The sequence below is a fragment of the Oncorhynchus nerka genome, linkage group LG6, assembly GCF_034236695.1.
Source record: "Oncorhynchus nerka isolate Pitt River linkage group LG6, Oner_Uvic_2.0, whole genome shotgun sequence".
Lineage (NCBI taxonomy): Eukaryota > Metazoa > Chordata > Actinopteri > Salmoniformes > Salmonidae > Oncorhynchus > Oncorhynchus nerka.
Window position 1 is genome coordinate 50,958,360 of NC_088401.1, and position 25,464 is coordinate 50,983,823.

The 25,464-nt window shown below is 49.0% G+C and overlaps 1 protein-coding gene across 1 annotated transcript in view; it reads left to right on the top strand.

The window, feature by feature from the left end:
• The window catches only part of LOC115130567 (protein diaphanous homolog 1-like), a 123,210-nt gene that overhangs the window by 64,990 nt on the left and 32,756 nt on the right, over positions 1 to 25,464 (top strand). The window contains 1 exon segment of the mRNA XM_065019625.1: positions 4,274 to 4,282. Coding sequence (XP_064875697.1) covers positions 4,274 to 4,282 — 9 coding nt within the window.

The window sequence follows — 25,464 nt, forward strand, 5'->3', positions numbered from 1 at the left end:
GAGAAGAGGAAGGGGGTTGAGGGGAGGGAGGAGAGGAGGAAGGGGTTGAGGGAGGGAGGGGGGAGAGGAGGAAGGGGTTGAGGAGGAGAGGAGGAAGGGGGTTGAGGGGGGAGGGGGGAGAGGAGGAGGGGGTGGAGGGAGGGGGAGAGGAGGAAGGGGGTGGAGGGAGGGGGAGAGGAGGAAGGGGGTTGAGGGAGGGAGGGGAGGAGAGGAGGAAGGGGTTGAGGGAGGGAGGGGAGGAGAGGAGGAAGGGGTTGAGGGAGGGAGGAGAGGAGGAAGGGGTTGAGGGAGGGGGGAGAGGAGGAAGGGGTTGAGGGAGGGGGAGAGGAGGAGGGGGTTGAGGGAGGGAGGAGAGGAGGAAGGGAGGGAGGAGAGGAGGAAGGGAGGGAGGGAGGAGAGGAGGAAGGGGGGAGGAGAGGAGGGGGAGGAGAGGAGGGAGGGAGGAGGGGAGGGAGGGGGGGGAGAGGAGGAAGGGGTTGAGGGAGGGAGGAGAGGAGGGAGGGAGGAAGGAGAGGGGAGGAGGAAGGGGTGGACAGAGGGAGGAGAGGAGGACAGAGGGAGGAGAGGAGGACAGAGGGAGGAGAGGAGGAAGGGGTGGACAGAGGGAGGGGAGGAGGAGGAAGGGGTGGACAGAGGGAGGAGAGGAGGAAGGGGTGGACAGAGGGAGAGGAGGAGGAAGGGGTGGACAGAGGAAGGGGTGGACAGAGGAAGGGGTGGACAGAGGGAGGAGAGGAGGACAGAGGGAGGAGAGGAGGACAGAGGGAGGAGAGGAGGAAGGGGTGGACAGAGGGAGGGGAGGAGGAGGAAGGGGTGGACAGAGGGAGGAGAGGAGGAAGGGGTGGACAGAGGGAGAGGAGGAGGAAGGGGTGGACAGAGGAAGGGGTGGACAGAGGAAGGGGTGGACAGAGGGAGGGGAGGACAGAGGGAGAGGAGGAGGAAGGGGTGGACAGAGGGAGGAGAGGAGGAAGCGATGGGGTGGGGAAAGAGGTCACTGATGCCCTGTGACTAGCCACCTGCTGTCTTGGCACAGAGTGCTGTCCTACTGTCAACCCACACACCCCTCACCTGTCCAGCTTCTCCTTTGTCACCTTGTTCCTGTGTCACTGAGCCTTCTGCTCCATATTCATCATTACAGCTAGGACACTCTGCCCACCGTCCTCAGGGGACAAAACGTGTGTGTGTGTGCCCCCCCGCTTGTTCAATCGACCTTCAGCTGCGGTGCAATCAGAACACACAGTCTGTCTCACTCTTACGCACGTGCATATAGTCACTCAAACGTGTACACACACGCACCCTCTCTCTGGCTGTCCGAGTCGTTGAAATGTCAAGGTTGTCAGCTGTCCCATCAGCATTCACCTCTACGGAGTGGTTAAGGTCTGCTGTCAGTCTGTGATTCGTTACCGTGCCTCTGGTCCCTCTGTGTGATTGGCTGAGACACGGCTGTCCCATTTGATGTCTGATAACCTTTTCTGATATCTGACTGTAAACACACGCTGCCCTTTTCAATAGCTCCAACTCCCTCTGACTGCCTACGTGTGTGTGTGTGTGTGTGTGGTGTGTGTGTCCAGTGTGTTTGTTAGCGCGAGAGCCTGCATGTTGTGTACTGTGATAAGCAGCCAGTCCTCATTACGTTGGTTGACCTCTCACCTCTACCCATCACTCCAATACCGCCAATATAAACAGGCTAACAAACATGCCTCGCTTCTGAGGCTCTGCAGCGGCTCCATTTGCACTCCTCTTCCCATCCCTCGTTACTCAGCCTAGTGAAACGACGCCACCGTCAGCCCGCTGACCCCTGACCCCTTCCCTCTGCTGTCTGCAAACACACACACACACACCCGTTCAGTGCTGCGGGCTGGGTCATGGGTTGATGACCTCATGGTTGCGGTGCTCGGAACTGATGGCGCCGCAAAACTCCTCCTCTGGCCCCCCGCCCTTATCTGTGTCTCTCTCCTCGATCTCTCTGTAGCTGGTTGTCAAAGTATTGTCGTAGAGGACTTCTCTGCTGTCGCCTGCCCCCCCCCAAAAGGTGATGACGTAGTGGTGAGTCGACTCCAATTGATTCCTCAGCGCCTTGCACTTCAACTACCCGGTGTCGACACGAGATTCGATTCGAATAGGAATCGACTCCTAAGAGACAGTCTTTTTGGATAGGGTAGGGTGGTATCCATATTTTCATGTCGTCTTACCGTTGTTTTACCGTACCGGGATATACGGTATTACAAGGGGCGCTATTTGTTTCACAATATAATTTAGCTAACAGGGATCTTGTCTCTGCTTTAACCAAGAAGCCTGATCTTGCCATCTAGCCACTTAGCTAGCGAGTTAGGAAACCATATGCATAGCTGGAGCCCTGAGCTGGAGCCCTGAGCTGGATACAATTTCTTTGACACATCTTAGGTTTCTTATAGTTACGCTTAACTTATAAGCAGTTGCCACAAGGTGAGGAAGGCAAGCTTGTCACCTGCGTTCCCAACCTTTTGGGGACAGCGACTCCCATTGTAAGGGCGGAGACATGAGCCTCTTGCCATTATATACAGATCTCTGGTGAAGTGCGGGAGGCAGGCGGAGCCAGCGTGAGAGAGAGGAGAGGGCAGGGAGAAAGATGTCTTGGTAATCTGGATCTCGCGATTTGTCTTGCGTTTTTCAACGCTTCACCAAAGTAGCTAACTGTTCACTTTATATAATTTACGCAACTTTCCCCAGGCCTTTTATAGGTAACTGCACTGTGATTTTAAAACGTTGTTTTTCACCTAGGGATTTTTTCCTTCAAGTTAAGGATCCCAACTTTGTTTAAACCTTCACAGCCCTACTCTCCTCCTGTTCTTGCTCGATAGCTGTTTGGAATATTTGTCTTTTACCGTCCGTTGTTTGCAGCTGAGTTGCAAGTGTTGTCTGTTGAAATAAACCGTGTAAAACTGCTTTTATGTATAGTTAAGGAAGGGGATGTGTGGTGCTCCTATAAACCCATGTCTCACTGTTCTCCCTGGTGTGTGTGTGATTCTGGCTCGAATTTCTGCCCTTTTGAAGCGCTTGTGTCCGTTCGTTTTCTTGAATATTCCTCTCTCTTTTGCCTCGATCTCTTCAGTGTCTTCCCCCCCCCTTTTATTTACTTTTTTTCTGTTCTTCCTTTTCTGGCACAAGCTAGCACAGTGTTTGATAGCAGGGGCCTTTTGATGTCTGCTCCTCAGATAGGCCAATTAGCAGGAAAGCGAGATGGAGGGAGAGAAGAGAGAGGGGGAGGACATGGGGAGGGTAGGGAGGACGGAGGATAGGGAAAAGCAAGAGGACGGGGAATAGGAAAAGAGGGAGGGCAGGGAATAATGGAGAGAGCGAGGACAGGGAATAATGGAGAGAGGGAGGACAGGGAATAATGGAGAGAGGGAGGACAGGGAATAATGGAGAGGGGGAGGACAGGGAATAATGGAGAGGGAGGACAGGGAATAATGGAGAGGGAGGACAGGGAATAATGGAGAGGGGAGGACGGGGAATAATGGAGAGGGGGAGGACGGGGAATAATGGAGAGGGGGAGGACGGGGAATAATGGAGAGGGGGAGGACGGGGAATAATGGAGAGGGGGAGGACGGGGAATAATGGAGAGGGGGAGGACGGGGAATAATGGAGAGGGGGAGGACGGGGAATAATGGAGAGGGGGAGGACGGGGAATAATGGAGAGGGGGAGGACGGGGAATAATGGAGAGGGGGAGGACGGGGAATAATGGAGAGGGGGAGGACGGGGAATAATGGAGAGGGGGGGACGGGGAATAATGGAGAGGGGGGACGGGGAATAATGGAGAGGGGGGACGGGGAATAATGGAGAGGGGGGACGGGGAATAATGGAGAGGGGGGACGGGGAATAATGGAGAGGGGGAGGGGAGGACGGGGAATAATGGAGAGGGGGAGGACGGGAATAATGGAGAGGGGGAGGACGGGGAATAATGGAGAGGGGGAGGACGGGGAATAATGGAGAGGGGGAGGACGGGGAATAATGGAGAGGGGGAGGACGGGGAATAATGGAGAGGGGGAGGACGGGGAATAATGGAGAGGGATGGAGGACACGGGATAGGAAAGGAGGGAGGGAGGACACGGGATAGGAAAGGAGGGAGGGAGGACGGGATAGGAAAGGAGGGAGGGAGGACGGGATAGGAAGGGAGGGAGGGAGGACGGTAGATAGGAAGGGAGGGAGGGAGGACGGTAGATAGTGAAGGGGAGAGGGATGGAGGACAGGGAATAATGGAGAGGGGGAGGATAGGAAAGGAGTGAGGGAGGATAGTGAAGGGGAGTTAGAGGACAGGATAGATAGGAAAGGAGGGGGACAGGAAAGGGGGGCGGTAGGGGACAGGGAAAGGAGGGATGCCGTGGGAGGACAGGGGAGTGGAAAGGAGGGGCAGTAGGGGACAGGGAAAGGAGGGATGCCGTGGGAGGACAGGGGAGTGGAAAGGAGGGGCGGTAGGGGACAGGGAAAGGAGGGGCGGTAGGGGACAGGGAAAGGAGGGATGCCGTGGGAGTGGGAGGACAGAGGGGTGGAAAGGTGTGGGGGACAGGGAAAGGAGGGGCGGTAGGGGACAGGGAAAGGAGGGATGCCGTGGGAGAACAGGGGAGTAGAAAGGAGTGGGGGAAAGGAGGGGAGGTAGGGGACAGGGAAAGGAGGGATTTCGTGGAGAGTGGGAGGACAGAGGGGTGGAAAGGAGTGGGGGACAGGAAAGGAGGGGAGGTAGGGGACAGGGAAAGGAGGGATGCTGTGGGAGGACAGGGGAGTGGGGGACAGGAAAGGAGGGGAGGTAGGGGACAGGGAAAGGAGGGATGCCGTGAGAGTGGGAGGACAGAGGGGTGGAAAGGAGTGGGGGACAGGGGACAGTGAAGGAGAGAGTGAGGACAGGGGAGTGGAAAGGAGTGAGGGAGGATAGTGAAGGGGAGTTGGAGGACAGGATTGATAGGAAAGGAGGGGGGACAGGAAACGAGGGGAGGTAGGGGACAGGGAAAGGAGGGATGCCGTGGGAGGACAGGGAAAGGAGGGGAGGTAGGGGACAGGAAAAGGAGGGATGCCGTGGGAGGACAGGGGAGTGGAAAGGAGTGGGGGACAGGAAAGGAGGTAGGACAGGAGACCGTGAAGGAGAGAGTGAGGACATGGTACAGTAGGAGAGAAAGGAGAAATACATATCGGGTACAGGGGATGTTACTGTAGTGATTAATATGGAAGTGAGAAAGGGCCAGAAGCATATTAATCCTCTTAATATGGTGATGATTTTAATAACCCTTAGTTTCCCAAACCAGCCCTCTCCTCCCTCGTCGTTCCTTCACCTCCCTCGTCTCTCCTCTCTTCGTTTTTACTCCATATCCTTCATCTCCTTTTCCAATACAAGTTTCAAGATGTCTCAAGGCATGGGTGATGCCTGCATATGTTCTCCTCTCCTTTCATCCTCCTCCTCTCTTCCTCCCCCTCCCTCCCTCCTTCCTTCGTTCATTTGTTTGTGGCACACCTGAGCAGCACAGCGGCCTGGTTTCTGTCTCCGTGGAGATTATCCTCCCCCCTACGGAGCACGCTCAGTGACACCCCACCAGCCGGCGCTGGCTACGCCCCCTCGCCGCGCCACGATGAATACAGCGACCTACTTCATTACCACGGTTACCGGATGGCAAGTCGTGGCGTGCTGAGGCTCACACTCCCCACTCTGATCCCCGCTAGTCAGATACACACACACACACACACAGCCGACATTGATAGGGGTGGCAATAAGGTTCTCACGTCTTTGTCACAATACTTTCCATATGGCCTATGGACAGCTGCACTATAAGTATATTTTGAACATTTACCTACTTGTTTTAATATAAGTGTGTGTGTGTGTCTGTCTGTCGGGGGGTTCCACGGCACTTACACACCAATTATAATGAGTCCTTTGATCTCCCTGTGTTCAACGGAAATCAATTTCCTACACTGTGTGAGGGTGTTATACGTGTGTGTGCACGCAGGTCCACATCTCTGTGTGTGTGTGTGTCCATGTGTTCCTCTCACTAAGACTATTCTGTGCTCTCTGTCTGGCCTCTCTCCGTCCTAATGATACAGCCTCTGCAGTACAGGTCACACCGGCCCGCTAAGGTGGGTCAACAGGACTTCCTCACCGTAGCCTCTCACACCAGCGTGTGATGAGGTGGGTCAGCAGGACTTCCTCACCGTAGCCTCTCACATCAGTGTGTGATGAGGTGGGTCAACAGGACTTTCTCACCGTAGCCTCTCACACCAGCGTGTGATGAGGTGGGTCAACAGGACTTCCTCACCGTAGCCTCTCACACCAGCGTGTGATGAGGTGGGTCAACAGGACTTCCTCACCGTAGCCTCTCACACCAGTGTGTGATGAGGTGGGTCAACAGGACTTCCTCACCGTAGCCTCTCACACCAGCGTGTGATGAGGTGGGTCAACAGGACTTCCTCACCGTAGCCTCTCACACCAGCGTGTGATGAGGTGGGTTAACAGGACTTTCTCACCGTAGCCTCTCACACCAGCGGTAAAAATGGATACTGATGAACTAAAGTTAAACCTTCAGTTTAAAAAGAAGTATTTTAGCGGGCTAGTGTTCTTTTTTTCTTCTTCATGAATCTTGTTCTGGGGGCAGCTCTGGTCACATGGTTGGCACAGCCATAAAGTCCTAAAATCTGATTTAAAAAACAATATAGTCAATTTTGACTTTGCAGCTGGCATATCTAAGGGGAAGTCGCTCGGTTCCTGCTTCCAGGACAAGACTCATGCCAGTATTTTAAGGGCAGTCGGTGCTGAATGTGCTGTGTGTAGCCAGCCTGTAGAGTCAGTAGGGAGGAGTTGGATTGTTTTTAGAAGGGCCCTATCAAATCCGCAATGCGGAAAACGCAGACAGAATACGAGGCATTTAGACATTGAACACAATTCAAACCTAGTAGGGGAATTAACATTGTTTATTAAATTAATGAATTTACCCAAGTTCATCATAAGACATTTTCGGAATGCGTCAGTGATTTGTGTTTCCTGCGACTTTCTGTTGAGGCAAAGGGAATTGCCCTCTGTCTGTGTATACAGTATATGTCTGTGTATACAGTATATGTCTGTGTATACAGTACATGTCTACCACTTTGTGGCCGTCAGCGATGACGCAAATGAAAACAGTCTTCTGGTAGAAGGAAAGGCTTTCCCAAAAAACCTTCTCTATTAAACGTTAAACTACAAAGTAGCCTGCACCTATCTGGCAGAATGATACCAGGATCATTATTTGAGTTTTGGGACGAGGTTTAGAGATGCCGTGAGAGGGAGAGAACCCGTCCCCCCCCGGGGAGGAGAAAGTGTTGTGCGTTAGTGTGTCTGTTACGCAACACAGCCCTTAACTGCATGGTGTCTTGTCCTTTGGGACATTTTTTTTTAAATTTAAAGATCTGCCAATAAACAGCTTAAATGCTTTTAAATGGGTTTTGCGGCACACTGGCACAGGCCTGATGTGTCTGTGGCATGGGTGGTGTGTGTGTGTGTGTGTGTTGATTTATGTGTGGGTTTTTCAAATGCCTATGCAACGGGCTTTGGTAATAGGCCTTATGTGTTCTCTGTTCAAATTGGTTGAGTGTGTTTGTGGGCGCGCGTGTGTGTGAACGGGGTACATGGTGGATGCTAGTCGTTAATAAACCACGCTGTGTGCTGGAGGGAGCCAGGTTAATGCGTAGGTCACGAATGCCAGAGCCAAAGAGCCCCCCCCATACGTCCATTCATCCACCAATGTTTCAAATATCCGTCTTCACCCCCACCATTTTTCCTCTCACAGAATTACTACGCAACTATTGGATTGCAGTAAGTGTGTGTGGCATGCTTGTGCCTTGAGTTTCACAGTGTGCAGACCTTTGGTAAGTTAAGGTTGGGTGTGTGTGCGTGTGAATGTTTATCTTGGAGTGCTGTGCAGTACTTTGGGTACGGATAAGGCGACTGCTAAGCCCCACATTAGCTGTGTATTAGCTTGGCTTTGCACAGCAGCGTTCTAAGCCACTGCGTTCGTTCCTTCTCCTCGGCTGCTGATAGCGAAAGCTCAGAATTCAGAATCTCTCTATCGTTGCGAGCCGTTGGAGAACGCCGCTCATTCATCAGTCGTTATCGCGTTAGAACACATCTGTGAGCGCCTCGTGCTGCGGGCCTGCCAACAAGCAACAGCTTATTTACACACACACTCGCACACACCCAGCCCGCGCATGTTTTTGTCCCCTCTATCCCACTCTCGCTCCATCTCTCGCTTTTCGCTTTCTCCCTGGCTCTCCCTCTGTTTTACATGCAAATGAAGTGTGCCCTCGCCACTTCATCACGGCTGTGTGCTTAATCTCTCTCCACTTTCTCTTCCTGGAGATTATCCGGTTTTGAACGGCCCGCTCCTCGCTCCTCGCCGCTCGCTCCTCACTCTCCGACCGTCGAGCCAAGCAACGCTCCAATCTCAGCTCCCAACACCATTAGCATATAAATACACACTCCGATGTGACAGGCGAGGTGTGTGTATGTGTGTGTGTTTAATTGGGGTGATTTGGTTGAAAGCTTGTTACAGATGCTAAGTGTTTACGAACCCAGCGCGGCCTGTTACTGAGTTAGGCATGAAGCAGCTGGGTTTGAGAAGAGAAAAGGATCCAGGCAGTGATCTGCAACACCTACAATCTTCCTCCGCCCACTCTTTTACCCCATCCATTATTTTAAGGACAGATTCTCTCTCTCTTCTCTCTTTTTCATCTGACCGTTTTTCTCTTCATTTGGTGTGTGTGTGTCGAAGTGTGTTAGGGAAGGATTGGGGGTGTTTTAATGCTGGAAGGAGGGTGGAGAGAGAGGATGGGGAAGGGGAGATACGAGGGCCATATCTATGTTTAGAAGCAGTTTAATCAACATGGAGCGAGAGATGGAGAAAGGGGAAGAGAAGAAAAAGTGTGTGTTGTCAACACACACACACAGAGCGAGAGCGAGTGTAGACTGATTGGGCCTGCCTGCCCTGCTCCTGCTTATGGCAGCCCTCGTAGTCTGCTACTGTTTCTGCTGGTTTATTCTCATTATTAGGCCTCCCTAAGGGGTAGCGCACACACACACACACACACACTCAAATTCTCTCTCTCACACACACATACTTGCTCTCCCACACGAGCACACACACACACACTTGCTCTCCCACACGAGCACACACAGACACTGGCACACTCAATGGCACTCAGCGCTCTCTCTCACACAGGCACACACACACACACACACACAGGCATACTGCCTAGCCACAGACTTTGATGCCACCGATGGCAGGGAATGAAAAAGCGGTGGGGGGAAAGGAGCGTCTTCAAAGACGCAGATGACAAGATAGCGCCCCCTCTTCTCCGCTCCTCTCTCCTACCTTCCTCCTCCCTGGTCTTTTTTTTCTCTCTTATCTCAGCTGAGAGAGAGGGAGAGGGAGATGTATATGAAGCTATGTTCATACCAACAGCTACAGTCATTTAACCGTTGCCTACAGCGGACTCTGTCGCATAAGGCGTCCGTTCTCCAATTTTGACTTGTTCGAATAGCTATTTTTTTCCCCCAAGGTGCAGGGAAGTCTTCAGGGTTTTCACTGAAAGACAGTTAAAACCTCCCATATTCCATCTGCAGCTCCTGAAATCTCTTCCCGTCCTTATGACTACTCCTCCTGGAGTTGATACTCTCTCCCTAGCATAGAACGGATACTGCTACATCCTGGCAACTAAGCACGTTTTCTCCTTACCCTTACCCTGTGTGCCGTGCAGTATGAAGGAAGTCGTGGGTGGTTTGGCGAGCCAGCGCTAACTAGCATTAGCATGATGATGACTAGAAGTCTACAGGTAGGCTAGTGTATGCTACTGCGCAAAGAGACCCCCCAAAAATGTGTTCATCTGACTCTGGGTAAGTAGAACAATGGCTTAATTGCCAAAGTCTCGCAGTATCTCTTTAAACGTTCCAGTTACGAACTCGCAGATATTAAACTATATCCCTAACATTAAACCTTCCAGTTCCACTCTTCCTAGAGAGAGGGGAATGGCCCTAGGCTGCTCCTGGCTCTGCTTACATATGGCCTGCAGTAGGGCCTTCAGCATGGCATTTAAACCAGACATGGTATTTACAGGGGTTTGTGGGTTAGGTCACTTTGCTTTCTGACCTTAATTTGTGACCTTTAAGGAATGTGTGTGTGTGTGTCTGTGTTAATCTGTGGTATTATTAGAGAGGTGTGTGTTAGCTCTGCTCCATTACTTAGGATCTATGTGTGTGTGTCAGTGAGCGAGAGGAGTGAGTGTGTGTGTGTGTGTTTGCTAGCCCTTCTCCATTGCTCTGTATCAATGTGTTTCTGGGACGCAGTTCTGGTTTGCCCTGTAGACACCTTCATTTTTTCACCACGTTGACGCGCCACATGGGAATGTCCCTACCCCTCCTCTCTCCCTCGGTCTCTCCCTCAGTCCTAATCAAAGGGAGTAGTGCTCCTAGATTAGCACTTGAGAAAGTCCCCAAAGACATTTGTTCATTTTGTCCATTTTCAGGTACACTCATTCCCTCCCCCGCGCTCTTCCCCCCAAGCTTTGAATTTTTAACCTCCCACTTGAATAAAAGATGTATAATCCGCTGGGGGGGAGAGGGAAGGAGTGAGAGAGGGAAAGGTTGTCCCTAACTCCACTTTTACATTATCCCTAAAACTCCACTCTGTCTGTTCAATAATGCATGGGCGAGCTCCCCCTCTCCCTCCCTTCATCTCTCCTTTCATCTCTCCCTCTCCATTCCCCACACGCTCATCACTCCGTCCAGGAGGAGTAACTGGAGGGTGAACCTTGCACTGGGAGAAGAGGGAAGGTGGGGACAAGGGCAGTCACACATTGGGGAAACACATCAAGAATGTGTATTTTATTACCATAGGGATGTGGCAACCATAGTTTTGGTCCAGGAAGCTATCTCATTTAAAAAAAAAAAAACTAAATGTGTGTATTTATTACTAGGGGAACTCAGCGTGTTATACAATATCCACAGTGAATAGTTAATGACAGCACTGTGTCTTTCTCTACTTGGAGAACTAAGTTGATACACCAGGGATAAAGTTCAACGTTGAACACCGAATGTACAAGAAATCTAAGTTGAAGTTTCTGTTCTGATGGAAAGTTTCTACCTCGTTGCGAGGCTCTGTTCCGAGAGAGGGATGGACAATCTACAGAGAGAAACCAGTAGCTCGGTAGAGAAATGGCGTGAGAGCTTTGAGGTAAAGAGGATAGAGGACGGGTGGGAGTAAAGAGATGGAGAGACACGTAAGGACTTATGTCAGAGTGAATGATGGAAGCAGAGTGAGTAGAGTACTAGTGAAAGAATGAGGGAGAGGGGATGGCTAGAGGGTGAATGAATGAGGGAGAGGGGGTGGCTAGAGGGTGAATGAATGAGGGAGAGGGGATGGCTAGAGGGTGAATGAATGAGGGAGAGTGGGTGGCTAGAGGGTGAATGAATGAGGGAGAGGGGATGGCTAGAGGGTGAAAGAATGATGGAGAGGGGATGGCTAGAGGGTGAAAGAATGAGGGTGAGGGGATGGATAGAGGGTGAGGGGATGGATAGAGGGTGAGGGGATGGATAGAGGGTGAAAGAATGAGGGAGAGGGGATGGATAGAGGGTGAGGGGATGGATAGAGGGTGAAAGAATGAGGGAGAGAGGATGGATAGAGGGTGAAAGAATGAGGGAGAGGGGATGGATAGAGGGAGAGTGGGGATTGATAGAGGGGGCGATGGATGGGTGGGTGTCGTTGTCTGGCGTGACGTGTCGCCGCGACAGTGAACCGTGTAGGGTTGCTCTTCCAGATTTGAGACCCTGTTACCCACAAGTACACCGATGTGTGTGTACCAGAGGATGTGAGCAGAGTGGAGGAAGCAGCGGAGCGTGTGTTATTTCCCCAATCCCACTCAGTCAAGAGCTCTGGGCATGCTCTGCCCAGTGTTTTCTATTTCCTTCGTCACTCTTCTTTTAATTAGGCCTGTTCTGTTGTATTTGTTGAGCCCAACCGGCCACTAATGCCCAGAGATGTTCTAGCGAGTCGTCCCTAGAAATAGGTCACACAGTCTGTAATAGATAGCAAGACGACGAATGTGCCCATGCAGCAGTACCGGAGACTTTTTATATTGGCGATTTGTATAAAGAAGACGATGAAAAAATAAAATGTGGAGTCTAAGTTTGTAACAGTGCTAAAGTTGTCTCTCAACTGTAAACTGTGAGCGCAGCAGAGCCCCCGTTATGGCAGAGCCCCCGTTACAACTGAAGCATCTGATCATCAAAAGACTAGAGAAAAAGCTAGTTTTCTAACACGGTGGCCACATATCATCAGGTAGGCCCCTTGTTTTATAGCCTACGACATTTTGTTGAAATGTTAAAGCGTCTCACGATAGCCTACTTCTTTTTTTAAAAAATGGTACATAGTCCCAAAAGTAGATGGGGTGTCAATAAATATAAATAATATTTTTAAACAAAAAAATAAATAATTGAGCAAATTATTATTATTTATTTTTTCCTCTGAGGGCTGAGAAATGTTATTTATTTTATATTTTTGTTTTGTTTGTTTTTGTGGAGCGAGGGAAAGGAAGTTGCGTGCCGGAGCGGTGTGCGAAGAGTGGGATTTCCAACCGCTCATCTCCGCTCACATACTCCTATATATGTGTGTGTGGGTGTGGTACGTAGTAGGTCCGAGATGCTCTGTTTGAAACGAGAGAGGGAGAGAGAATGTTGATAGAGGCCAGATGCCAGAGAGACAGCGGTGAGACATATTGTGTCTGGGGGGGATGAGGTGCTAAAATGCCTGCTGTGAAGCTTTTCTATCCTCCTCTTTTTCTCCTGAGAGCAAGGAAGTCCTAAACAGGAAGAGAATGCTGCCAGCACATCACTGTCCACAAATACTTACCCTGTATCTCTGACTGACTGTCTTACTGTCTTTCTCTTTCTTTCGGGTTCTGTTAGTGTCTCCTTAGAGAGTATAGCTGGTTAATACTGCATGGTTATGTTAGTGTCTCCTTAGAGAGTATAGCTGGTTAATACTGCATGGTTCTGTTAGTGTCTCCTTAGAGAGTATAGCTGGTTAATACTGCATGGTTCTGTTAGTGTCTCCTTAGAGAGTATAGCTGGTTAATGCTGCATGGTTCTGTTAGTGTCTCCTTAGAGAGTATAGCTGGTTAGTACTGCATGGTTCTGTTAGTGTCTCCTTAGAGAGTATAGCTGGTTAATGCTGCATGGTTCTGTTAGTGTCTCCTTAGAGTATAGCTGGTTAATACTGCTTATAGACTTTTAGTTCTGGTAGATATTCGTTCTGGTTATAGACTATTAGTTGTGGTTGATACTAGTTGTGGTAGATATTAGTTGTGGTGGATATTAGTTCTGGTTATAGACTATTAGTTGTGGTAGATATTAGTTCTAGACTATTAGTTGTGGTAGATATTAGCTCTGGTTATAGACTATTAGTTCTGGTTATATACTTAGTTGTGGTAGATATTAGTTCTGGTTATAGACTATTAGTTGTGGTTATAGACTATTAGTTGTGGATATAGACTACTAGTTGTGGTTATATACTATTAGTTGTGGTTATAGACTATTTGTTCAGGTTATAGACTATTAGTTCAGGTTATAGACTACTAGTTGTGGTAGATATTCGTTCTGGTTATAGACTATTAGTTGTGGTAGATATTCGTTCTAGACTATTAGTTGTGGTAGATATTAGCTCTGGTTATAGACTTAGTTCTGGTTATATACTTAGTTGTGGTAGATATTAGTTCTGGTTATAGACTATTAGTTGTGGTTATAGACTATTGGTTGGTTATAGGCTATTAGTTGTGGACATAGACTACTAGTTGTGGATATAGACTATTAGTTGTGGTTATAGACTATTAGTTGTGGTTATAGACTTAGTTGTGGTTATAGACTTAGTTCAGGTTATATACTTAGTTCAGGTTATAGACTACTAGTTGTGGTAGATATTAGTTCTGGTTATGGCCTATTAGTTCAGGTTATAGACTATTATTTGTAGATATAGACTACTAGTTGTGGTAGATATTAGTTATGGTTATAGACTACTAGCTGTGGCAGATATTAGTTCTGGTTATAGACTATTATTTGTAGATATAGACTACTAGTTGTGGTAGATATTAGTTATGGTTATAGACTACTAGTTGTTATATACTATTAGTTCTGGGTATAGACTATTAGTTGTGGTTATAGACTTAGTTCAGGTTGTAGACTATTAGTTGGGCTAGATATTAGTTCAGGTTATAGACTATTAGTTGTGGTAGATATGGTCCATAACAGGGCAGCCCCAAGATAGTCCTGTATCACACTACATCTGTGCCGGAGGGAGGGAGTGGGGACAAATATTTCTGTGTGTGTGTGTGTATTCCCTCCAGTCTGCAGTGTAACTGTGTGAAGTGTAATGTTAAGACACTAATAATAATTCATAAAGCCTTTATAGACATGTGGTCTGAGGAGAGTTTAGTGTGTGTGCTAGCGTGCACAATCTGATCATAAGGGACCTACGGCTCTGTCAGCGCCATTGACCAAGGACACAGAAATCCCTACTGAGACTTGAGCTGGAATGCTGTTAAAGTGACGTAAAAACACACACACACACACACACACGGCGTATGTCTGAGCACGGGGTGGAATAGTGATGTTATCATGCTCTGTTTCCATAATCCCGTTTAGAAGGATTAATTAGGAGTTTAGAGTGTAATCTAATGGGTAGGATCCGTTCGGCACGCACACCGCTCTCTCGCTATAGTGATTTTCAGGAGGATGGTTAGGCTGAATCCAAGACAAGACTGCCTGCTCCTTTCTCCACCCTCTGTTTACCACACGTTCTCTCCAACCCTCCTCTCTTTCCCCATTAGACCTCTCTCCCTCCTTCGTCCAGTCTTCTAAAGGCCTGTTCAGGCTTTCTTTCTGTCTGTGGGTTCTTTGTGCTCGTCTCTGTCAAGACTCGTCCGCGTTCAAGAGCGGGAGCGAGACAGGGGCGCGGCGGACATTTTCTTTAGCGTCTGTATTGTAGACTGTCTAAATGCAGGAGTGCAGTTTCTCCTTTCACTCACTCGGTCTCTCTGCTTCTAGTCATGCTTTATTCTTGCACTCTGCTTGCATTGTGTTCTGAGAGCTTTCATGAGTTCCGTCTCTCATTCCTGTGTGTTTTGTGTTTGTGTGTGTGTGTGTGTGTGTGTGTGTCTTTGTTATTTGTGCATGTTACCCAGAGAAAGGATAAAAGAGAAATAGAGGGATATCTTTACATTGTGAAGAGCTATGGAAAGGGAGAGGGATGAATGAGGCGAGAAACATCAAGGCAGAGGAATATATAAAGAGAGGAATCAGAGAGGATGAGAGTGAAGGACGTGTGTGTGTGTGTGTGTGTGTGATGGAGAGGAATCCAGACAGGCGCTCTTCTCCGTGGGGTAAAAGCACTAAAAGCCCCAGCAGCCAGACGCTAAATCTTTCATCAGACATTAATAAAAACAATATCATTACTGTCAGGCTTCAGCAACACTCAAACACACCTCAGAGAATCTGGAAGGTACACACACACACACACAGTGACTACCTCCATATCCGTCATTCCCATGAGAATACAGGGTTGCTGTTGTTGAGGCAGAAATCAAAACAAGCCAAAGAGAGTCCTGGCCAGCCAGCCATCCCAGCTCTTGTCCTGTCCATCCCACACACACCACATTGTCAGTTTCTCTACTTTCCTTTCTTTCCCTCCCTCGCTCTTTGCCTCCAGCAGTATTGTTGTTGGTGTTCAGCCTCTGTCCGCTGTGTGTTAGATAGCCCTCTAACCACCAGTATATGGTCTACATAGTGTTCTGTGTCTCTGTCAGCCCTCTAACCACCAGTGTATGGTCTACATAGTGCTCTGTGTCTCTCTGTCAGCTGTGTATTAGATAGCCCTCTAACCACCAGTGTATGGTCTACATAGTGCTCTGTGTCTCTGTCAGCTGTGTATTAGATAGCCCTCTAACCACCAGTGTATGGTCTACATAGTGCTCTGTGTCTCTGTCAGCTGTGTATTAGATAGCCCTCTAACCACCAGTGTATGGTCTACATAGTGCTCTGTGTCTCTCTGTCAGCTGCGTGTTAGATAGCCCTCTAACCACCAGTATATGGTCTACATAGTGCTCTGTGTCTCTGTCCCTTCATCTATTAGTCAGGAACATTCTCTGTGTTATTGGATGGATTTTGTGTCCCTCTATCTCTCCCAGGCTACATCTACCGTTAGCGTCATATTTAAACATTGATATTGTAAATGCTTCGGCGGTTAGGATCCGTTACGGTGATGGTGGTTTAACGGTAATGGGATGCTTGTTTGTTTAAGAGTCTGTTAATGCGGAGTTAGCGTGTCTTTCTGTCTCTCTACGTCTGTCAAGATTACTCCCAACCCAAGCCTCTGTGTGTAGGTGTTTACTGTGTTGTGTGCTCTGATGGTACTGTGTGTACTGTGTGTGTGCTCTGATGGTACTGTGTGTACTGTGTGTGTGCTCTGATGGTACTGTGTGTACTGTGTGTGTGCTCTGATGGTACTGTGTGTGTGTGTGTTGTCCCACTGGTTCACAATAACAAGGGCAGCAGTGCCCCGCGGGCCCCCCACCCCCCCAAACAAAACCTCTCACACACACACAGTCACTAACTGAATCAGTGACACCATATCTTTCTCCTCCCCCTTCCTCTATCTGTACACCCCATCTTTTATCTATGTACATGATCTCTCTGTCTATCAGTCCATCCTCATCCCTCGCTCGCCTCTCCATCACATGCGCTTCTATTTCCTGCGTTTAATCTTCCTCGCTATATCCGTGAGCTCCAAATTACTTTGAGAATATCTCTCTCCCGCTGCCTCCCTCCCTCCCTCCCTCCCTCTGACTGGTGGCTTTAATGCATTATGAAAAGGGACTGGGGGTATGAAAGTGAAAACAGGACGAGTTTGCTGTTTTAATGTGACTTCTTTCACTCCTCATCTGCCTCAGCAGCAAACCGTGTGTTTGCCAACGTCAGAGAATGCACTGATGATGATGCCGTGTTAACACTTGCATCCCCCCACCCCACACACACTTTCGTTCATCAGTCCCTCTGCCGTGTTCGAGGCGTTCTCTCTCACGCACACACATAGTTTGGGCGAGCGTTAACTAGCATTAATAATAGAGAAGACGTGAGGGAGACAGAGTGGAACACCATGTTTCTGGGATGTGTTTTAATGGAAAGAGAGGGATGAAAGGCAGGGAGGGGAGGAGTATTTATGAGAGCAGGTTACTTTCTGAAAGGCAGAGCAGCGTGACCTGGATGTGAGCTTGTTCCGCTGTCCTAATCTCCATCTCTCTCATTCCGTCTCTCTCTGTCTCGCTCTCTCTCTCTCTCTTTTCCCACAGTGTTAATTTGTGTGAAGTTTAAAACCCTGTTATCTCCGGGGGGGAGCTAATCCTAAGAAGAGAGAGAGAGATGAACTGATAGAGAAGTGTGGAGAGATACTGTAGCGTTGAACATAGAGATTGAGTTGAACTGTGGGAGATGGAATCCATCAGAGATATGAGGAATATAAAGCTGGTGTGAGTCACGCCTGCTCAACTCAGTTTAGAAGTAGTGATAAAAGTGATTTTATGTTACCGAGAGTAGGAGAGAGCAGAGACATATATATTTGGATAGTTAGGCCGACTTTTAGACTTTTGAAATTTGTTCTAATTCTAGATATTAAGTTACTTAGCGTTGTTTAAATATCCCCCACGTAATGTTAATGGGGAGATAACATGGTTGCCGTAGGATGTTGAAGTGTCTTGTGAATACATCATAACTCTGGAAATACATGGCTCTGGGAGGGAAGTCGTACAGCAGAGACAGACTTGTCAGTGTCAATTGTGACTGGCGAAGTCCGCCCTGTCCGTCTCCGTAACCTTAGTTCGCGGTCTTGATTAATGACGTGTAGACGCTCTTTATTCCAAGCATTACGTCTCCTGTCCACCAGATGTATTAAAACTCTCTGCGTTCCGGCGGAAGTCATTCGTTGTCAATTTTTATAGTGTTTAATTAACCTTCTTTTTTTTCTTTCTCCGGGAGTCATACTGAGACCAAGGTTTCTTTTACAGATGAGCCTTGAATTACAGAAATGACAGAAAATACACACGACAATATAAAGACAAAATACAAGCCGAAAGAGCAACATGGTCCTAAACGGAGCAGTGCGGCGCGTTGTGGATGCGGCATTAGGCTGCGGTGCGTGCTGTGTAAGTGCTGTGTAAATATTTTCAACTTGTGCGTTGCTTTACCGCGCGGTGGCTCAAACGTTAGTGCGCACACGCTCCGACTAGCTAGCGTTTAGCTAGTTAAGAAGCGACGCGCTCGTGCGCCAAGTACGGAAGACGCGGGCTGGACATCCGGCGAAACAAAACGCAAATGCATCTGGTGGACATTGACATTGGAGATCAGCAGCTAGGGGAGAGAAACCATTGACTATGGGTCTGAAGGCGCTATGTAGTTACTAAACCATGTATCAAAATCAAATCAAATGTGTTAGTCGCATGTGCCGAATACAACCGTACACTGAAATGCTTACCTACGAGCCCCTACAGACAGTGCAGTTTCAAAAATAAGGATAAGAGATAAAAGTAACAAGTAATTAAAGAGGAGCAGTAAAAAGTAACAATATATACAGGGGGGTTCTGGTACATAGTTGATGTACGAGGGCACCGGTTAGTTGAGGTAGTATGTACATGTAGGTAGAGTTAATTAAAGTGACTATGCATAGATGACAACAGAGAGTGGCAGTGGTGTGGAGGGGGGATGCAAATAGCCTGGGTAGCCATTTGATTAGATAGTCAGGATTCTTCTGGCTTGGGGATAGAAGTTGTTTAGAAGCCTCTTGGACCTAGACTTGGCGCTCCGGTACTGCTTGTCGTGTGGTAGCAGAGAGAACAGTCTGACGTTTGTCAGGGCCTTCTGGATGGCAGGAATCTTGGCCCCAGTGATGTACTGGGCCGTTCGCAATACCCTCTGTAGTGCCTTGCGGTTGGAGGCCGAGCAGTTGCCATACCAGGCAGTGATGCAACCAGTCAGGATGGTGCAGCTGTATAACCTTTTGAGGATCTGAACCATGACAAATCTTTTCAGTCTCCTGAGGGGGTATAGGTTTTGTCGTGCCTGCTTCACGACTGCATTGGTGTGCTTGGACCATGTTAATTTGACACCAAGGAACTTGAGGCTCTCAACCTGCTCCCCTGCAGCCCCTTTGATGAGAATGGGGGGCGTGCTCGGTCCTCTTTTTCCTGTAGTCCACAATCATCTAATTTGTCTTGATCACGTTGAGGGAGAGGTTGTTGTCCTGGCACCACATGGCCGGGTCTCTGACCTCCTCCCTATAGGCTGTCTCGTTGTTCTCGGTGATCAGGCCTACCACTGTTGTGTCATCGGCAAATTGACCGTGCAGTCATGAGTGAACAGGGAGTACAGGAGGGAGCTGAGCACGCACCCCTGAGGGGCCCCTGTATTGAGGATCAGCGTGGCAGATTTGTTGTTGCCTACCGTTTCCACCCGGGGTGGCCCGTCAGGAAGTCCAGGATCCAGTTGCAGAGGGAGGTGTTTAGTCCCAAGGTTCTTAGTGATGAGCTTTGAGGTCACTATGGTGTTGAGCTGTAGTCAATGAATAGCATACTCACATAGGTGTTCCTTCTGTCAAGGTGGGAAAGGGCAGTGTGGAGTGCAATCGAGGCTGCGTCATCTGTGGATCTGTTGGGGCGGTATGCAAATTGAGGTGTGTCTAGGGTTTCTGGGATGATGGTGTTGTGAACCATGACCAGCCTTTCAAAGCACTTCATGGCTCCAGATGTGAGTGCTACAGGTCAGTAGTCATTTTGAAAGGTTACCTTAGTGTTCTTGGGCACAGGCACTATGGTGGTCTGCTTAAAACATGTTGGTATTAGACTCAGGGAGAGGTTGAACATGTAAGTGAAGACACTTGCTAGTTGGTCAGCGCATGCTCGCAGTTCACGTCCTGGTAATCCGTCTGGCCCTGCGGCCTTGTGAATGTTGACCTGTCTAAAGGTCTTACTCACATCAGCTGCGGAGAGCGTGATCACACTGTCTTCCGGTACAGCTGGTGCTCTCATGCATGTTTCAGTGTTATTTGCCTCGAAGCGAGCATAGAAGTAGTTTAGCTCGTCCGGTAGGCTCGTGTCACTGGGCAGCTCTCGGCTGTGCTTCCCTTTGTCGTCTGTAATGGTTTGCAGGCCCTACCACTTCCGACGGTGTAGTACAACTGGATCATCCTGAACTACCATCTGTCAGGGAAGTGAGGCCCGTGTTGAGATGAGCCGATCTGAACGATCGCGAACGACCCCTTCGTTTAGTGAACTTACGGCGCTACTGAGAGGAACAATGGAGATTTAAATAGCCTCCTCTTCAGAGCGAGAAAGTGCGTCTGTGTGGGATGCAATGGCTGTTCTGAGCGCGATGGCAGGAGCGTCTGCTGGTGCGTTTGAGTGTAATTGTGGTGTGCATGGAAACGAGAGTAATTAGTAAGGAATGAGGCTGGGCTAATGACCAACATCCCTTCTATAGATCCTCTCTGGCGGTGTACTGTGCAGTCATACCGTACACAGCAGCACATTGTTCCACTACAACAAAGGAGGGAGCTATAAGCGCTCTGAGAAACAGCGAGAGGGGGAAGGAACAAGGGTGGAGGTAGGGAAAAAGAAGGAGAGAATGAGAAGCATTGGGAGCAAGAGCGAGAAAGAGAGGAAGCATTAGGGAGAGAGATTTTTAGAATTTGTACCAATGTACCTTGGCCTTAATTTCTCTTATTTTCTCTCTCCTTCCCCGCTGTCTCTCGCTCCCCTTCCCTTTTCTCAGTCCATTACGGGCGGAATTGAAGTAAGGTCATATATAGTGTGTGTGTGTGCGCGCACTGTGTGTGAGGGTCATTAGTTGCCGGCGTGGGTGGGTAATGCGCCGTCTGCCTGCGCTGGCCATCTGAATGTTAACAGATTATAACGGAGGAGAAAAAGCGAATTTCGGTTTCCTGAGGAAAATGGAACAAATTACACTTTTATAGCCCTCTGCCACCATCCCTCGCTCCTGCCATTAATCACTGTGGAGAGACCGAGGGATGGAAGGGGGGGGGATGGTGTCCCCGGCCAGGAAGGAGACGTGATGATGGCGTGATGGAGAAAGAAGGACTAGATGGAGAAGTGCAGGAGGATTCTCCGATTCCGGATGAGACGACCTGGTGACCTTTGCTGAGCTTTGACCTCCAGAGTGCTCATGGGATATGGAGAGGATACACTGATCTTAGATCTGGGCCTAAGGGAACATTAGGCGACTACTGTTCTCTTCCTCTCTTTTGCTCAATAGCTCAATCGCTCTCTCCGTAGCTCTGTCTGTCTGTCTACAGCAGCGTTCTCCAACCGCTGGTGATATTCTTCTCTCTCCCCCCCCAAGTTTTCTGAGATGTTTAAAAAATATATATATATATATGTGTGTGTGTGTGTGTGTTTATTTTATTGTTGGACAGCAAGGTTTGGAATGATTGTTTTAGTCAACTGTTATCTGTTTGGGCTTGCGGTCAATCAGCAGCCTGCACAATATTTGGAATTCTGTTCCAGGCCCCCCCGCCCCGCCATTCTCTCAAGGAAACATCGGCCCACGGCTGAATCTAGTCGATGATAGAGAGGGCAGAGGGAGTGTGGGCTGATGTCCTCAGTGAGGAGCCCATAAAGAGGAGAAGCAGTCAAATGAGAGAGAACATATTCGTCTCATAATCTTACTACACAGTCAGAACGGTGTGTGCGTGGGGGGGGGTAAGAGAGAGCATTGGATTTAGTATTAAGACTAAGCTTAGTCGGAGTGAAACTGCATTCAAGGTTGGATCAAGGGCAAGGCTTTAAGGCTACAGAGAGAGAGTGGGAGACACTCCCACGCCTTCACCCATCTGACCCTGAGCTTCTCGTCCACTCCTATGGGGAAATGGGGGATATATATATATATTTCTTAACATCAGAGAATTGCGTTTTCCCTCCACACCTTTCCCATCGCCTCCCACCTCCTCTCTTGCCCCCTCTGACTCACTTTCTGTCCTCTCTTTCTCTCTCCCCGTTGACATTTGTATTATAGTGTCCCGGCAGATTTGTGATTAGGATCCATTTCCCTCTCTCGTCCTCTCCTCCCCGAACACTCTCTCCCTTGCTCCATCCCTCTTCTCTCCCTTCTCTCCTCCTCTAACTCTCTCTCACACTTTTACTTCCCATATATCGCTCTGTCTCTCGCTTAGTCTGTTGTTCTTTTTTCTTGTCTGTCTGTCTGTCTGTCTTTTAAAGGTCGGTACTATCCTGCTCTTTGTAAAGTTTTCTGCTGCAAGGTTCTCCTCTTTTAATGATCCTCTTGGGCCCTGTGCACTAACCCCCTGGACGCATTCACTGTCTAGCTCTCACACGTTCTCTCTCACTCGCTTTCCCACCAACCCGCACACATTCTTACACACACACTTACTCACTCACAAGCGTACCTATACACTGAGTGTGCAAAACATTAAGGACACCTTTCTAATATTGAATTGCACCCCCTTTACCCCTGAACAGACTCAGTTTGTCGGGGCGTGGGACTCTACAAGGTGTCGAAAGCGTTCGACGGGGATGCCGGCCCATGTTGACTACAATGCTTCCCATGGTTGTGTCAAGTTGAATGGATGGGTGGTGGACCATTCTTGATTCACACAGGAAACTGTTAAGCGTGGGGGGGGAAACAGCAGTGTTGCAGTTCTTGACACCCAAACCGGTGCCACTTAAATCCTTTGTCTTGCTCATTCACCCTTCTGAATGGCACACGTACCACAACCCATGTCTAAATAGTCTCAAGGCTTAAAAATCCTTCATTAACCTGTATCCTCCCCTTCATCTACACGGATTTGAATTGGCTTTATAAAGGGATCATAGCTTTGACCTGGTCAGTCTCTCATGGAAAGAGCAGGTGTTCCTAATGTACACTTGTACACTTAATCTACTTATTCCAAGGGATTATGTCAGTCAATGTTAGTCGTCCATTGATGAGCTGATTGACCATACACCCTGTGTGTGTGTGTGTGTGTGTGTGTGTGTGTGTGTGTTCACCACCAGTTCAACTTATTCTGGTCTGGACAGGGAGAGGTGAGTAGAAGACAGGGTTGTCATGGCAATTGGAATCCCTGGAGTTTTTTCCCCTTTTTTTTTCTCTCTCAAGTATGTATTCTGGTCGTGTCTGTTGTTTCTCTCTTCTATTATCTCGTTCTCCCTTGCTCTCTCTCTTTTTCTCTCTGCCTCCCTCTTTGTCGTCCTTTCCCTCAGTCCTCTCTACTCACTCTCCTTCCCGCCGGTCCCCACCCCTTGCCCAGTCACAGAGGGAGGGAGAGGCAGATAAAGGAATTCAAATTCCGTCACCGTGGCGACAGCAGGGAAGAGAAATGTCACTCGTCTGAGGAAATGAGATGACCAGAGGTGTGTGTATGTGTGTGTGTGTGCGCCAGTCAGTCAGTCGAGCAGGGTGACCGAGAGAGTGACGTTCTGTTTCTCCGCTCTGCTTCGCTCCCCCACAGAGTAAATCATATATGTAGGGGTGTGTGTGTACGCGCATTTGGTTATTTGTTTATTTTTCATATCCAGACCAGAGCCATTTTCTCCCTGTCTATATTTTACTAGTCAATCATCTGTCTCCCTCTCCATCTCCGCGCCTCCCTCGCTTCCGTGTCGAAAGGTAATCTCGTTCGGGGGCCACGCCAGCGAGAGAGGGGGCAGAAGAGGGAGGAGAGAAGAGGGAGAAAAAAAGTTTGAAATGAACCCGGAGAAAAAGGCATTTGTATGTGTACCCAATTACCACTCGTCTCAGCCCAAAGTCACCTTCACCAGGAACCCTCGCTCTCCCTCTCTCGCTGAAAATAGCAACATCGTGCACTTCCAGCCTCGTGTGTGTGTGTGTGTGTGTGTGGGGAGCTGGACTAGACTGAATAATATCATGGTCTCTCTTCGACCATCAGCTCTGGGCTTATTATGTTTGTAGCGCAGTGTGTGTCTGTCGCAGTGTGTGTCCGTGTGTCTATCGCAGTGTGTGTTCGTGTGTCTGTCGCAGTGTGTCTTGTCGCAGTGTGAGTGTGTGGGTTCGGCTTTTCTGATTGCACTAGCTGATTGAGTCCTGCCCCCATAGGGTTAGGCCCTGGAGTTCTTACACTGATTGTCTGTGTTGATGTAAGAGAAAGAGGCGTGTGTGTGCGCTAGGTGGCAACTGTGTGTGTGTGTGTGTGTCATCTCAGTTTGTGTGTCCGAGAGGGGGTGAGGGTGTGTGTATGTGACCTCGTTAAGCTCCGGCCTCGTTATGCCCCTTAATTAAGAGTCCAGCGCCTCTGAGCACCGCCCGCTTTCCCACAGTCCACTGGGGCTCAGAGGGACAGAAGGGAAGGGGGGAGAGGACAGAGAGCGAGGCAATGAAGAGAGGATGGGGGGGGGGGGGTCAGGGATATAAGGTGAGGACAGTCAGACAAAGACAGGTCAGAAAGGGGGATAAGACCGAGAAAGAGAGCGAGAGAGAGAGAGAAAGGGATGGAGAGGATGAGTGACAACTCAGCGAGGACAGCGGGAGAGAGGAGGGGTTGAGAGGCTGAAGGACATTGAGGATGAGTGACACAGGGATTGAAAGACAAAGAGAGCGAAGGGGTTAGGGAAGAAGATAAACAGATTGAGAAGATCACAGGACGAGGAACGGGGCATGAGTGATACACAGTGACATTCCATTTGTGCATTTAGCTGCCTCTGACTGTGGATTCATATTCCTACCCTGTCCTGGCTTTGTGTGTGTGTGTGTGCGTCACGTGTGCGTATCAGTGTGTAATAGGTTCCATCCTCTCTTTACTCTGTCTGCTTGTGTCTTTCGCTCCGTCGATCCCCATCTCATGCCATCACATCTGAGCCACGATAATAGGATGAGACTGTGTGTATCCATCAGTGTGTGTGTGTGTGTGAGAGAGAGGGGGTGCGCCGAGCAGTTAGATGCAGGGTTAAAATTTAATGCAGCTGCCAGCTCTCAGCGGTTTCTCAGTGAGCCTCAACACAAACTGACACACTCACTGAGCCATGCTACACGAGAGGACCAGAGCATCTCTCACCCCCCCCACCCACACCCACACACACACCACCCACAGGTCTAGAACCTAGCTACATCCTGTTGCACACACCATACACAGGGCCGGAGTTAATGCAGTCTATGAAGGCCTCAAATGATGTGTGTCGTAAAAAAAATCTAGTGAGTGTCTGTCTCTTCCTCCCTGTGTATAAGTTTAAGTCGGAAGTTTACATACTCTTAGGTTGGAGTCATTAAAACTCGTTTTTCAACCACTCCACACATTTCTTGTTAACAAACTATAGTTTTAGCAAGTCGGTTAGGACATACTTTGTGCATGACACAAGTACTTTTTCCAACAATTGTTTACAGATTATTTCACTTATAA